The sequence below is a fragment of the Chiloscyllium plagiosum genome, chromosome 13 (genome assembly GCF_004010195.1).
Source record: "Chiloscyllium plagiosum isolate BGI_BamShark_2017 chromosome 13, ASM401019v2, whole genome shotgun sequence".
Lineage (NCBI taxonomy): Eukaryota > Metazoa > Chordata > Chondrichthyes > Orectolobiformes > Hemiscylliidae > Chiloscyllium > Chiloscyllium plagiosum.
This window is the reverse complement of record NC_057722.1, coordinates 53,499,119-53,513,637: the sequence shown is the minus strand read 5'-3', so window position 1 is coordinate 53,513,637 and position 14,519 is coordinate 53,499,119. Positions and strand designations below refer to the sequence as shown.

Sequence of the window (14,519 nt, the reverse complement as noted above, 5' to 3'; positions counted from 1 at the left end):
CCCCAAGTCCCTCCTCCCTACCTTTTATCTTAGCCTGCTGGACACACTTTCCTCATTCCTGAAGAAGGGCTCACGCCTGAAACGTCGATTCTCCTGCTCCTTGGATGCTGCCTGACCTGCTGCGCTTTTCCAGCAACACATTTTCAGCTCTGATCTCCAGCATCTGCAGCCCTCACTTTCCCCTTTAGCCCTTTAATCCCTTTAGCCTGTTTTGTCATCATTCAGAGATGATGGAAGATCTGTAGCATAGTTCCATATATCCATGTCTGTCCATATCTCACAATATCTTTGGTTGACAAAATTCTTCTCAGTTTTAAAACTAACAATTGCGTATGACTGACCATCTGTTGAAGGTAGATCTGAATTCTATGATAATTTTCATGAATAGATATTTCCTAATTTCAGCCCGTATGGTATGGCTCTAAGGTTTTGAATATTCCTCTTTGTCTCAATCAAATTAGTTTCTCTAAACTTAAGTTAGTTTTCCCCCAATACCTTAATATCAAAATGCCACTTCAGAGAATTCCAGAGAATATAATCCCTTGTTTAATCTCTCACTGAGACTTAATCCTGAAAGTCCAGGACAGTAGACAGTCTGTCCATTGTGGCAAAAAATGGTGAAAGTGGCCTGAAATTATAGGTCCTGCCCTGAACATGGCACTCTACATTTTCTGAGGAGATAGAATGGAGTTAGTTGAGGATTCACCATATGAGGCAGCTGGCCATAAATATCTTCAGCTGCCTCTATTCCTGACTGATGTAATTGAGGTATGTGTCTGGATTGTGTAGGTTAAACCATACATGAACACATCTGAACCTTTGATTTAATTTGGATGGCCTTTTGCAAATGTAGGATACTCCTTTGCAGCTGATACTTGGACATCTTTGAGGAAGATAAATCACATTTTTGGAGAGGTCAGAAACTCTTTTGAGAGAAGTCGGTGCCCTTTGGAATTGTTAAAAGTAGTTAGGCTTGTGTGATAAAAGTATAGAAACTCAATGCAATTTTTAATGCCAAAGTACTATCAAAGTTCTCAAAGAACTGTCAAAGTTGTTAAGTGGATGTATCAAGACTCTCAAAGGAAAATAACAGCTTTTTAAAAATGAAAAAAATGTCTGGAGTGCTTAAAAATGGTTGTCTTCTATATCATGCTGCCTATTAATACTTTCCAATACCAAGCTAATGCTACCTGCCTTATTTCACAAAGTACCATTATCACGGTTTTCCATTTTGCAGTTTGGTTGACAGCGACATACTATGGACAGTTGATGTGGCAGGATAATTTCAAGTTCTTGTTGCAATTGCAAAGAAATATTTGTTTTCATGGTTTTCCTGAGTGAATGAATTTAAATGTAGTATTTTATTTCATGAATGATTTTTTTTATCAACATAGTAAATAGACTTAAATGAAACTAAATACCTTAAATACAAGGTAAAAAGGATAAAGGGTGGTGGGTGGGGTCACGGATTAGTATCAGTTGACACTGTTGGCAGAGAGTCAAGGTGGGTATGGGACTCAGGTTAATATGGGGGCAGGAGCTCTGGGGATATTGTAGAGGACCATAGGTGTGGATGTTGTGGGGGAAGGGATGGGGTGGATACAGGGGAAGAAGGTGGTACAGCTGGTATGGAAGGTTGTTGGGACATTGGGAGTCATGCATGGAGAGTGCAGGGTGGTGAGGGATAAGGAATGTTTTATGTATTAATCTTTATTTTATAAAATTTGGATACAGTGCTAGATTCCTCATTGAGCCTGGCTGCATATTCTACATTCAGACTTAATATCCTCCTCTGGTCTTACAAGGCTGCCCACCATATCTTTCCATCCAGCTTGACTATATATAAAATGTCGGGAAATAGATGGTGACATGTTGAAAACTATCCATGTTATAGAGGAGGAAGTGCTGGATGTCTTGAAATGCACACAAGTGGATGAATCCCCTGATCAGGTGTACCCGAGAACTCTGTGGGAAGCTAGGGAAGTGATTGCTGGCCTCTTGCTGAGATATTTGTATCATCGATCATCACAAATGAGGTGCCAGAAGACTGGAGGTTGGCTAACGTGGTGCCACTGTTTAAGAAGGGTGGTAAGGACAAGCTAGGCAACTAGAGACCAGAGAGCCTGACGGCGGTGGTGGGCAAGTTGTTGGAGGGAATCCTGAGGGACAGGATGTACATGTATTTGGAAAGGCAAGGACTGATTTGGGATAGTCAACATGGCTTTTGCGTGGGAAATCATGTCTCACAAACTTGACTGAATTTTTTGAAGAAGTAACAAAGAGGATTGATGAGGGTAGAGTGGTAGACGTGATCTATATGGACTTCATCAAAGTGTTCGACAAGGTTCTCCATGGGAGACTAAGTAGCAAGGTTAAGTCTCACGGAATATAGGGAGAACTAGCCATTTGGATACAGAACTGGCTCAAAGGTAGAAGACACAGGGTGGCGATGGAGGGTTGTTTTTCAGACTGAGGCCTATGACCAGTGGAATGCCACAAGGGTCGGTACTGAGTCCACGACTTTTCATCAGTTATATAAATGATTTGGATGTGAGCATCATAGGTACAGTTTGTAAGTTTGCAGATGACACAAAAATTGGAGGTGTAGTGGACAATGAAGAAGGTTACCTCAGATTACAACAGGATCTGGATAGATGGGCCAAGGGGCTGAGAAGTAGTTGATGGAGTTTAATTCAGATAAATGCGTGGTGCTGTATTTTGGGAAAACAAATCTTTGCAGGACTTATACACTTCATGGTAAGATCCTAGGGAGTGTTGCTGAACAAAGAGACCTAGGAGTGCAGGTTCATAGCTCCTTGAAAGTGGAGTCGCAGGTAGATAGGATAGTGAAGAAGGCGTTTGGTATACTTTCTTTTATTGGTCAGAGTATTGAATACAGGAGTTGGGAGGTCATGTTCCGGCTTTACAGGGCACTGGTTAGGCCACTGTTGGAATATTGCGTGCAACTCTGGTCTCAGTCCTATCGGAAAGACATTGTGAAACTTGAAAGGGTTCAGAAAAGATTTATAAGGATGTTGCCAGGGTTGGAAGATTTGAGCTATTAGGGAGAGGCTGAACTGGCTGAGGCTGTTTTCCCTGGAGCGTCGGAGGCTGAGGGATGACCTTATAGAGGTTTGCAAAATCATGAGGGGCACGGATAGGATAAATAGACAAAGTCTTTTCCCTGGAGTAGGGGAGTCCAGACTAGAGGGCATAGCTTTAGGGTGAGAGGTGAAAGATATAAAAGAGACATAAGGGACAACTTTCTCATGCAGAGGGTGTATGGAATGAGCTGCCAGAGGAAATTGTGGAGGCTGGTACAACTGCAACATTTAAAAGGCATTTGGATAGGTATATGAACAGGAAGGGTTCGGAGGGATATGGGCCGGGTGTTGGCAGGTGAGACTAAATTGGGTTGGGATATCTGATTGACATAGATGGGTTGAACCGAAGGGTCTGTTTCCATGCTGTATATCCCTAAGATCTATGACTCTATGACTATTCCCCAACTCAGGCTACTTTTGAAGATTGGATTCTTGTAGTCAGGAATACCATGTCTCTCTGGATCCAATCCATGATCATTCACTGGCTCCAAAAGTAAATTAGATGACATTTGGATAAAATACACCTACAGGACCATTTGATGACCATAAAATCTAATCCATAGAATAGTTGATAACACAGAAGGAACCCTTTTGAAGCATGGATTACATGCTAGCTCTCTTCAGAGTAATCCAATCAATCCCACACCTTCTCTTGATTCCTCTGGATCTGCATGCTAGATTCTTCTGGATCTCCAAGTGCCCACATTATTTCCTTTTGAAACCAGTGATTGCTTCCACTCCACCACCCTCATAGTCCCAGGTACAGGCAAAGTGCCTAATGCCTCTTTTACCTCATGTAAGACGGGAGGTGAATTGGTGGCAGGTGAGACGGCACTGGAACCTCCATGGGCTACACTTCACAAACCATATTTAAATAAGCAGTGGGTAGGATGGGGTTGGGGAGTGGTTATAAGTACAGTCCCACAAAGCAGTTCATGCATGCATGCAGAAGCATTCTGGGCAGTAGCAAAAACATTCACACCATTCAAGTGCAAAGCAATAGTCACCTCCAACAAGAGAGAGTCTCAACACTTTCTATTGACATTCAATGGCTTTACTATTGCTAAACTCACCACCAAGTTCTTGGGGTGGTCACTCTTGACCAGCAGCTTAAGTGGATCAACCACTCTATTTCTGTGGTTAAAGCAGCAAGTTAGAGTTTGGTATTCTACAGCAAGTAATTCACCTCCTGACTCCTCTAACTCTTTCCACAATCTACAAGGCATAAATGAATACTTCGCATTTAGATTAGATTAGATCACTTACAGTGTGGAAACAGGCCCTTCGGCCCAACAAGTCCACACTGACCCACAACCCACCCAGACCCATTTCCCTCTTCACCTAACAGTACGGGCAACTTAGCATGGCCAATTCACCTAACCTGCACATTTTTGGACTGTGGGAGGAAACCGGAGCACCCAGACACAGGGAAAATGTGCAAACTCCACACAGTCAGTCGCCTGAGGTGAGAATTGAACCTGGGTCTCTGGCGCTGTGAGGCAGCAGTGCTAACCATTGTGCCACCATGCCACCCCTGCTTTCATGCCTATCCCTCCAGCACTGAATAAGTGAGCCAGCTTTGTACAATCAATTTGAAATTATTACTCTTTGCAATACTTTTCACATTTGAGAATATAAAAAATTAACAAGCAATAACAGGATACTGATTTGCTAAGAGCCAATTTCTCACCGATGGTGTAATTTCACTCTCAGAATAACTAGATAGAGATTGAAGGATATAGAAAGGTAGGAATACATGAAAAAGAAAGGGAAGTAATATATTTTCTCATATAGGTTCTTTTATCTGGCATTGAGGTGAATTGGCTGCTCCAGGACTTACCTGCAAATATTTGGGGTTAATCAGTTTAATTACATTTCATTTTCTAACATTAGTATTGTAAATTAACTTGACGGTACCAAAATTGTTGATAGGCCAATCATAATTAAAACTTTTTTTCATTTAAACACTCACATAGACTGAGGAACCATTGATTTGAGTGATTTCATTGTTAATGCATTCTCCATTCGCACTGCAGTTGCATAACACCAACCGGGGTCTAAGAACTGAGGACAGATTATTGGACCCGACTGCTTCAACTTCTAATGATATTCCAGTTGTGGTCTTTGGATGCCACATCAAAGTTCCATTCTCTGTGGAGTTTTAAAGTAAAATAACTTAAAAAGTATTGTGTAACTAATAGAATAAATTATTTAAATTAATCCTGCCCTGCTCCTCACATTTTATAAATTCAACAAAGTGACTAAATGACTAAAATTGTACTGAAAGTTTAAATGAATGAGGCAATCAAGTAAGGCTGATTAACTTTTAAATCTTCATTAATTATTGTCCTTAATTAATCTTAAATTATGCCTTAACAAATTTAATAGTCATTTGTAGAATCTTAAAGTAATAAAACCTCAGCTTTATAATTTGTTTTCCCTTTAACAGTCATATTTACTCCATGCTAAACTTTTACCATTCAAAGCAGAATACTGTATTTTTAACCATGCCAGTTATTACCCTCAGTTTATAATCTACCATAGACCTATTAAATGTACACTTGAGCTAAATTTTAGCTGATGATGGTGTACTAACACTTGCAAAAATTTGTTACAAGGATATTAATTGTTGTCGAAGAGGAGCAGTTCCTTGTGCATCAGTGTGAACATTTGAACTGTGCAGTTACTGTACTCTGTACAAACAGTATAATGTCAAATCATTCGTCATTTTATACAATCAACTCATCTTTACTGATAATGGGTGATTAAAATGACTCAGGCTTAATTGATCTAGAGATGATGAATGTAAAGTATATTCAAAGCTGGGCTTGAAACTGAACAATTAGATTGTTCTTATAAGACGCAATGCTTTGAAATGAACATCTTGCTGGGCTAAGCATTACCTGTTACATTCAATTCCTGGGATATGAAAGGAATGAATACAGCATTATTTCCCTCTTGGTCTGTTGCTTGATAGTAAGAAATATTTTGCTGAAACAGTTGTGCATAAATCACTTCTGGCCCTGTGATGGCTGGTGGATATGAATCTAAAGTGGTGTGAAAAAATAAAATAAATGAATATACAGACATGAAATGCTTATGAGCAAAACACCAATGATATCAATTAAGTATAACTCAAACGATTTTAGGCCAACTAGCTACTTTCAAGATATACAAGGCTTCTTCAGGACAGTTACAAACAAATGTAAATAGAGAGATTTTCTTTATCTACCTCAAACAAATAAATAACAAACAATGGTTCTTTAATTTTGGAAAGTCATAACTGCTTACTCAGCATTTCATTGACTTCCATAAATTCCGTGTTTTTGTTTGCCGTTACCAATCCAATTTCTTTCCGTCCTGTACTTATTGCATCAAAAATACACTGAGTGTTATTTTTACATTCAGTGGCCAACAAATTGAACAAGGTCTCATTCTGTTGCTGGAGATCTCCCAGAAAGTGAGGTGTAAATGAATTGTTTGGAACACTTCTCCCAATTGTGAAAATGGAACTCTCCAAGGGTACTTCCCCTGTTGACCAAGATAAAAAAATAATCAGTTTGATGGATATTACATATTGCTCATACAAACTAATGAAAAGAACTGTGTCTCTTTGCTCCATGCAAATATTCAACATGATATAAGAATTCTACTTGTGTAACATTAAAGGTAAAAAGTAAATTCCCATAGTCCTGTGCTCTCACATACAGAGACGATTAGTGATGGGTTTAACCTGAGGGTCACAATACCAGAGGCAAGGTTGAGAAGGAAGGAGGTTTTTGGCAATTTCAACAACTGTGGGAAGTAAATCTATCTGTTGGTATCACTCTGTATCAGAAACCAGCCATTCAGCCAATTAGCTACACAACCTAAGTCATATCATGTTTGCTAACCTTTTCTTTCTTCCTTCATGCCTTTCAAGTCACATACTACTACATATGTTAACAAGCAAAGAATGTTGCTGCCGCATGGTTTTGCTTTAACACCTTTGCTCTTCTGAGCATGCACCACAGATTACAGTCACTAAACAATAAGACCAAAAGATGTAGGAACTGAAGGTGGTCACTCCACCAACCAAGTCTGCTCTGCCATTGAATGAGATAATTTCTGATCTGATAATCCTCAACTCTGTTTTCCTGACTCCCCCTCCCGAACCTACTCACCCTCTCCTCATAAGACAGCCTGCATACCTGGAATCAGCTCAGTGAACCTTCTCTGGACTGCCTCTAATGCCAGTGAATATTTCCTGAGATGGGCCTAAAACTGTACACAATATTCCAGCTATAGTCTTGAAGATTTTCATGAAACCTCCCCACTTCTTTACTTCTTTCCCTTTGAAATAAAGGCCAACATTCCATTTTCCCTCCCCATTACTTCCTGAATTTGGATGCTATTCTTTTGTGATTTATGAATGAGGACTCCAAAATCTCTGCTTCATAGCTTTCTGCAGTATATCTCCAGTTTGGTAATATTCAATTGCTCTATTCTTCCTGCAAAAGTGTAAAATTTCACATTTCCTATATTATGCTAAGTTTTTGCCCATTCACTCAACCTATTTATGTCCTCGGCAGAATCTGTGTGTCATCTTGACCAATTGCCTTTGCACCTAGTTATCATCCATAAACTCAGCTGTAGTACATTCACATGCCTCATCCAAGTTATTGATATATATCTATGAATATGATATATTTATATATAATACATAGTAAATAATTGTGGCCTGAGTGCTAATCCCTGAGGCAAATCACTAGTTACAGGGTGTCCTCCTGAAAATGTCCTTTCCCTTATTCCAACTCAGTCTCCTATTAGTTAGCTAATCATCTGTCCAAACTGATATATCATCTCCCAAATTATGGTCTCTTAACTTATAAGTAGCCTAATGTGTGCTGCCTCATCAATCACTTACAGAAAATCCAAATACGTGCACTACTTTCCCTTCATCTGCCCTGCTTGTTACTTCTTCAAAGAATTCTAATAAATTTGTCAGGCTTGATTTCCCCTTCATGAAGCCTTGCTGACGTTGCTGGATTTTATTAAGTATTCCTAAATATTTTGCTATTCCATTCTTTATGACCAATAGTAACATTTTCCCAATACAGACGTTAAACAAATTAGCCATAATGTTTCTTGTCTCCTTCCCTTTTTATGCAAAAGGCTTCACATTAGCAGTCACTCTTCTTCAGAACTGCAAAAGTCATAATGGATTTGAAACATGAACTCCTACTAACTGTCCACAAATACTACCAGACCCGCTGAGTTTCTTTGGCAAAGTCTATTGTTATCACAGATCTCCAGCATTGCTTTTATTCAATTAATCATGATACTTCTGTGAATTCTGATAAAAGGTTCAACCATCTTACGGATACCACTAAATATTTCAACATTGGATAGCATGAACTTTTCATAGTCCAGAATTTGTGGAACGTGTATGGTAAGGGTCACTACATTCTACAAGGGAAATATATTTGACAAACTCCCAAACAACTCTATAAGCTCCAAAATATTATGTTTTTTCATTACAATTACAAGGTGTCACTATCTGATACGGTAATGAACTACCACTCAGATAAGAATATCATTTATAGGGGATCATCTTGAGTTGTTGGATACATAACTGACACAGTCAACCCTGACCAATTTCATCCAATCCACCCAGCCAGGTTGTAGCGTTATCAAGTTTAATCAGAGTGACCTACCACTCTCCCAACTAGGATTAGCTATTTGGCACCCATGGGTGACTGAATGTGCATTTTTGGTCAGTACAAGACAGCTACTTACCTGTTTAATAAACTCAGAACACTAGAGGAACCAAGCTCATTGTTACAAAATAATCACTATATTCTGTGATTAGGGAATTATACGATGTCTATTTATGAATGGTAATGCCATCCAAACTAAATAACAGACAAATATGACACTGTTTATCATCTTGAATGGAATATACAAAGAGCAGTAACTTTTGTGGAAGAGCTGCATGAGTTTTTTTTTCCCTGGAGGTTCTACATTAAATTATGTCATGATCTAGTAATAAATGAGGTATTGTAATATTGTTGCTTCAGTTAATGATATAAAGATGGACTGTGGAGAGAGAAAGCTTTTAGACAGCAAATTTAGTCTCAGAGTTTGGCGATTTATGAACTACTTGAGCTTAACTATCACTGCTCTGTTTTCATCAGAATCTTCTCTTTGTTTCATCAAAATCCCTTCCATCATAAGTATTCTCACGACCATGGTTTATGACATGAATTAAAAATAATTTTATTATGAACTACATTTCACAATATCTTAGCTGTTTTATAGTACAGAGCGTGAATGCAGCTGAAAAATGGCACATTTTGTCCAAGTTATTTATCTTGTTTTCATTGGGCCAACTTTCAAAAAAAGCACTTTACAGGGAAAACCACATTTTTCTCAAATGGAGAGGAAAGTGCTATTTGGTTGGCAAATTAAAAGGCATTACTATGGAGATTTCGTAGTTATGATGGTTAACAGCTAACTGCCAAGCTTTGTTTAAAATTAAAACCAAACAGTTGATCCCAATTATTTAGAACATGCCCTGAGAAATGAATTATATAATTTCTGTCATCTATTTCATGGAGTTAGAAGTGGCACAAGATGTATACTTGTTCATTCTGTCAACAAAGATCAGACCTACTATATTAAAATATATAGCTTCCAGCGCACATAAACATCTCATAATATGAACTTGACTATTATCTTCAATTTGTTGTCAGTGTAAACCTTCACATGCTTGAGGGGTGGGCTTGTTGTGGGAAGAATTGTCCTGAAGAAGGTGAGGTGGAAAAGTTCGATAAAATGTGTCTTTTGTTTCAGTAGTACTCAACATCTGTAGTCCACAGTGAGCAGCATACACATGTCAATTAAAGTTCTGAATAGACCAAAATCCCAAAAGTCTGGTGTTAAAAATACATATGTTCCATGGTTTCAACAGAAAGCACTTTCCCCAGTGTTTGTGCATGTAAGCTGTTTTTGTCTTACAGAACAATTTTATCAACTGAGCTGTTAATTCAGAATCTTTATTTAACTCACAAGACATTCCAAAACTGAAGATTTTAGCTTCGTTGCTACTTTTTGGAATAAAGGATCCATTTGGCATTGTAAAATCATCATTTGGATTGCCATTCCACACACCTAGAAGCAAACAAGTAAAAAGGTTGTGGACTTTATCTAATTGTATCATGAAAAACTTGGAAAAATTTCAAAAATTACTTTGAGAGACTGCACAGGTTTCACAATTACAACTTGAAATGATTCTTTTTACATTACAAAGTTTTCATACAACGATTTATTAAATTAAACTGCGAATTCTATTTGTAGTTCTATGAATCGTAATAAAAATCTCTGGGTAATAACTGGTAGATAAAGAAGGGTAGAAATAAAGTGAGATTTAAAATTATAAAGGTGAAGCAGCATAAGAAGTTTGAGGGATTGTCTACAAAACTGTTTTTCTGTTCATATTTTGTTTACAGTCTTGGATAGTTTTCAGGATCTTAGTAATAGAGGAAACATATATCATGTTACTCAACTCTTCTGCTATCCTTATTTGAATTAAACAAAAAAAAAGTTGAGGAAATGAATGACAGAATGATAAAGTCATGGCTAAATTATACTTGTTGCATTTCTATCCATAAAATGTATATGCTCCAAGATTAAGTAGTAGTGATGGGAAATCACATTTGTCATTAGACAAAGCTGGCTTACCAAGAAGGCCTCTTGTCTTGTTCATAAACTTTTCTGGCAAATCCGTGATTGCAAGTAACATTTCAAATTGTGCTGTCACTGTTACTGAGATACCACTACCAAATGAAGCAGTTACTGATGCATTTCCATTTTTCTCCAGATAAAAGGTACCATTACGAAATATTTCTTGGTTATCTGTGGGTGTATAAATATACAGATGGATGCTGAGTATAATAGTATAAAAATGCAGGAGGATGCTGTTACTAACATTGCATATTTGTGCATTTCTTGGCTGAATGTTTCCTGTCTTGGAATGGTGAGCTTGGAGGCTAGGAAGTTAGGAAAACAGTAATTACAAGTCAGGATAGTACTTGATACATTCCCATCATGTGTAGCTGGGTAACCATGGAGGTGTGAAGCCAATTGTGCTGATGAATGCCCTCATTATACCACATGCTGAATTTGCAATTCAGTGGAGGTGGCCTTGTTGGTGGGATTCAAACATCAAAACTGTTCAGCATGAAATTTCAAGCAGCCCTTGTTTCTGCATCATATTTGTAACTATTTTGAAAAATTCATATCTTCAAAGTTGATCAGAATTTGGAAAGAGATTCAATTTTAAATCTAATTCCTAGTAAATAAACGGGAGACTGAAGGGAGAATAAAAAAAACAATAGAGGGGCAGAAAGAGAGATGAGATGCTGCAGGTGATGGGAGGTCCTTTGAAAGATATTTTACTCCAGTGATGGGGCTGTTAGCCTGAAAGGTTACACTCTTGTGTGTGCCGGATCTAGCTGAGGTCTTTCCTCTCCACCTAGAATGTGTCTTTTTTTTGCACATCTGTGTAAAATGACAAACGTACTTCCACGTTGAAGAATCTTTGTGGTCCTGCCATGATTTAGCAGTGTCCACTTGCCCCAGTGGCACTGGGAGAATTCAGAGCTGCTGCCCTCTGACTGGACTAAGAGATTTGAAAGTCCAGGACAGCAACTATAAGGTGGATAGGATGCTGCATTCCAAAAACTGCTGGCAAGGGGGAAGGGGTCTTAGGACTCCCAATATGTCTCAAAGTTAGGGGCTGGGTCCTACAGGGAAACCGAACTCAAAGTTGCCCCCATAATATTTAAGTCTGGAATGAAAGCTGGTGATATTTGTAGATGAAAATCAAATGCTTTACCATGATATTTCATTCTCTACCATTTTAAATAGATTATTAACTTCTCTGCAACAGTAGACAAAGGAATGATATACCAATCCTTAATTGCTAGATTATCAATATTGCCAACACCAGCTTTTAGTTATACTAGGATTCTGCTGGAAATGCAGAGGAAAAGGAAAATCAGATGATTAAGGAGACAGGTGGCTGAACCCATTTTACCTGTTTCTATCTCTATTGGCATATTAAAATGGCAGTGGAATTAAGGCCAGTCCCCATAACCCCTACTAATGATGAAACTGCAACTATTCCTACAAGACACTTACAGGTAATTAAGGTTTTAGATTTAGATTACTTCCAGTGTGGAAACAGGCCCTTTGGCCCAACCATTCCACATCAAACCTCCAAAGAGCAATCCACCCAGACCCATTCCCCTACATTTACCCCTTCACCTAACATTATGGGCAATTTAGCATGGCCAATTCACCTAACCTGCACATTTTTGGACATTTTCTTGCATCATGAACTACAATTACAGGTGTGTAGCAGTTCTTACATTTCTTGTCTGTTCTACTGACATTAGACCCTACAGAATATGGTAGTGAGAAAATGGTCCTACTTCGTAGGTTTCCTGAGCTATGTCTAAGGGAGGAGGAAATAAAATCCTGATTATCCTGGACTGCAAAATATACAAGTGGCGGTGGTGGATGTGGAGAGAGGAGTGGGGAGAAACAGGATGGTTTGTCAAGTGTACATTGTGTGAGTTTAATTATGTTTTAATATTTTGTTTGTGTAGAAGCTTATAGAAGTAAATGTCAACATTATAATAATTTTATAAGAAATCGGTACACTTTGATTTGGTAAGAACAATAAATTATCCTCACCTGCAGTATTAGGCACGAACTGCACTCTGTCATTATTTACTAGCACTTCAATTGAATCATTTCCTTTCAAAATCATCTGAACCTGCAGAGAAATCATGTAACAACCCTCTTGAAAACAATTGTCACAGAAACTTTAATGCCAATGATTCAACTTTTAGAACATAGAGCACAGGATCGGGCCCTTTGGGCCATGATGTTGTACCGAATATGACGCCAAATTAAACAAATTCCTTCTGCTTGCCCTTGTCCATATCCCTCCATTCCTTGCTTATTCAAGGTGCTTACCTTAACGTCCCTTGAATTCCTCTATTGTATCTGCGTCCACCACCACCCCTGGCAGTGCGTTCTACACTCCTACCACTTTCTGCGTAAAGAACTTGCTCTTCACGTCTCCTTTGAACTTTCCCCATCTGACCTTAAATGCATGCCTCCTAGACATTTCCCAGACATTTCAACTCTGGGAAAAGATTCTGACATTCAGCCCTACTTACGCATCGCATAATTTTATAGACTTCTGTTAACTTTCCCCTAAGCTTTGCTGCTCCAGAGAAACAACCTGAGTTTTTCTAGCCACACTTTGTACCTCACACGGTCTAATACAGGTAACATCCTGGTGATGCACGTATTGCTAGACAAGGCAAAGAGGCATTTATTTTTATGCTTATCTGTTTTGAGACAAAATCTTTACTTACTGTGATACTTTTGTTTTGTGTGTGCTGAGCTGCAAAGGCCATGAAGTTTGTGGCTTGAGCTGTACCCGTTTGGACTGTGCGACCATGGAGCTTAAAAATAGTGGCACCATTGTATTCAACATTAAGCAGCACAAAATCTCCAAGACCATTAAAAGTGTAGGAAAGTCCATCAAGGGTTATGAAATGGGGATCACCAAGCATTATGGCTGTCAGAATGACACAAGAAAGATGTCAAGATTTAAACTGTAGTGTATTTAAAAATATCAAGGTCACCCAACATGAAAATTCAAGCAGCCTCTTGTTTCAGCTCACAAATGCCTTTAAATAGTTATGTCATCTAAATTGATATAAATTTGGAATGAGATTCAATCTCAAGTAAATACATGAGAGAAAGTAGGGAAAATGCAAACAACAATGTGTGATAGAGGAGCAGAGGAGGGACTTTGGAGAGCAAAGCATTTAAAGATGCAGACAAGGAAGAAAGATGGGAAAGATGAGGTGGAAAGGAGATGGGAAGTGCTGGAGAATAGCAGGAAGGGGGAAGCAGGTTAGGAAGAACTTGTCTTGCCTCCCACAGGTCTCAGCTTTCTTGTCAGTAGCTGGGATTATATGGGATATAGTCTGATTACTTTTGTTCCACTCAGGACTTTTTTCATAACTTTGTTAAATAAGCACAACACTGACTACCCTCTTCCTTTTTTATACTTAGGATTTGAGGCAGGATGGTGTTCTGAGGAATTGAGATTGAGATTGGAGGGGAAACAGCTCAATTGCCTAACTCAGTCTCAAATTTGCAGCTCTGTTCAGATTGCAACCTGGTTGAGAATTATTGAAAATAATTCTGCACATGCAGCAAAAGTACATCTGTTATGGGATAAGATAGTGGCTAGGAGGAAAGGGAATAACCATACTCAAAATGATGTATTGTTGTGTCTGATAACCTTTGCTAGTAAGGATAGATATGCATTTTAATGATGGACTC

The 14,519-nt window shown here is 38.6% G+C and overlaps 1 protein-coding gene across 3 annotated transcripts in view; it reads right to left on the bottom strand.

Moving 5' to 3' along the window:
- Positions 1–13,739, bottom strand: part of LOC122556038 (mucin-4-like) — a 39,229-nt gene extending 25,490 nt beyond the window's left edge. For all 3 annotated transcript variants that reach the window (XM_043702423.1, XM_043702425.1, XM_043702424.1), the window contains exons 1-7: positions 13,538–13,739; positions 12,846–12,927; positions 10,827–11,000; positions 10,155–10,256; positions 6,396–6,635; positions 6,008–6,151; positions 5,077–5,255 (exon numbers count right to left, since the gene is read on the bottom strand). In XM_043702423.1, the coding sequence (XP_043558358.1) occupies positions 5,077–5,255; positions 6,008–6,151; positions 6,396–6,635; positions 10,155–10,256; positions 10,827–11,000; positions 12,846–12,927; positions 13,538–13,738 (1,122 nt within the window). In that variant the 5' untranslated portion in view covers position 13,739. The remainder of the gene's footprint in view (positions 1–5,076; positions 5,256–6,007; positions 6,152–6,395; positions 6,636–10,154; positions 10,257–10,826; positions 11,001–12,845; positions 12,928–13,537) is intronic.
- Between the last annotated feature and the right edge of the window lie 780 nt (positions 13,740–14,519).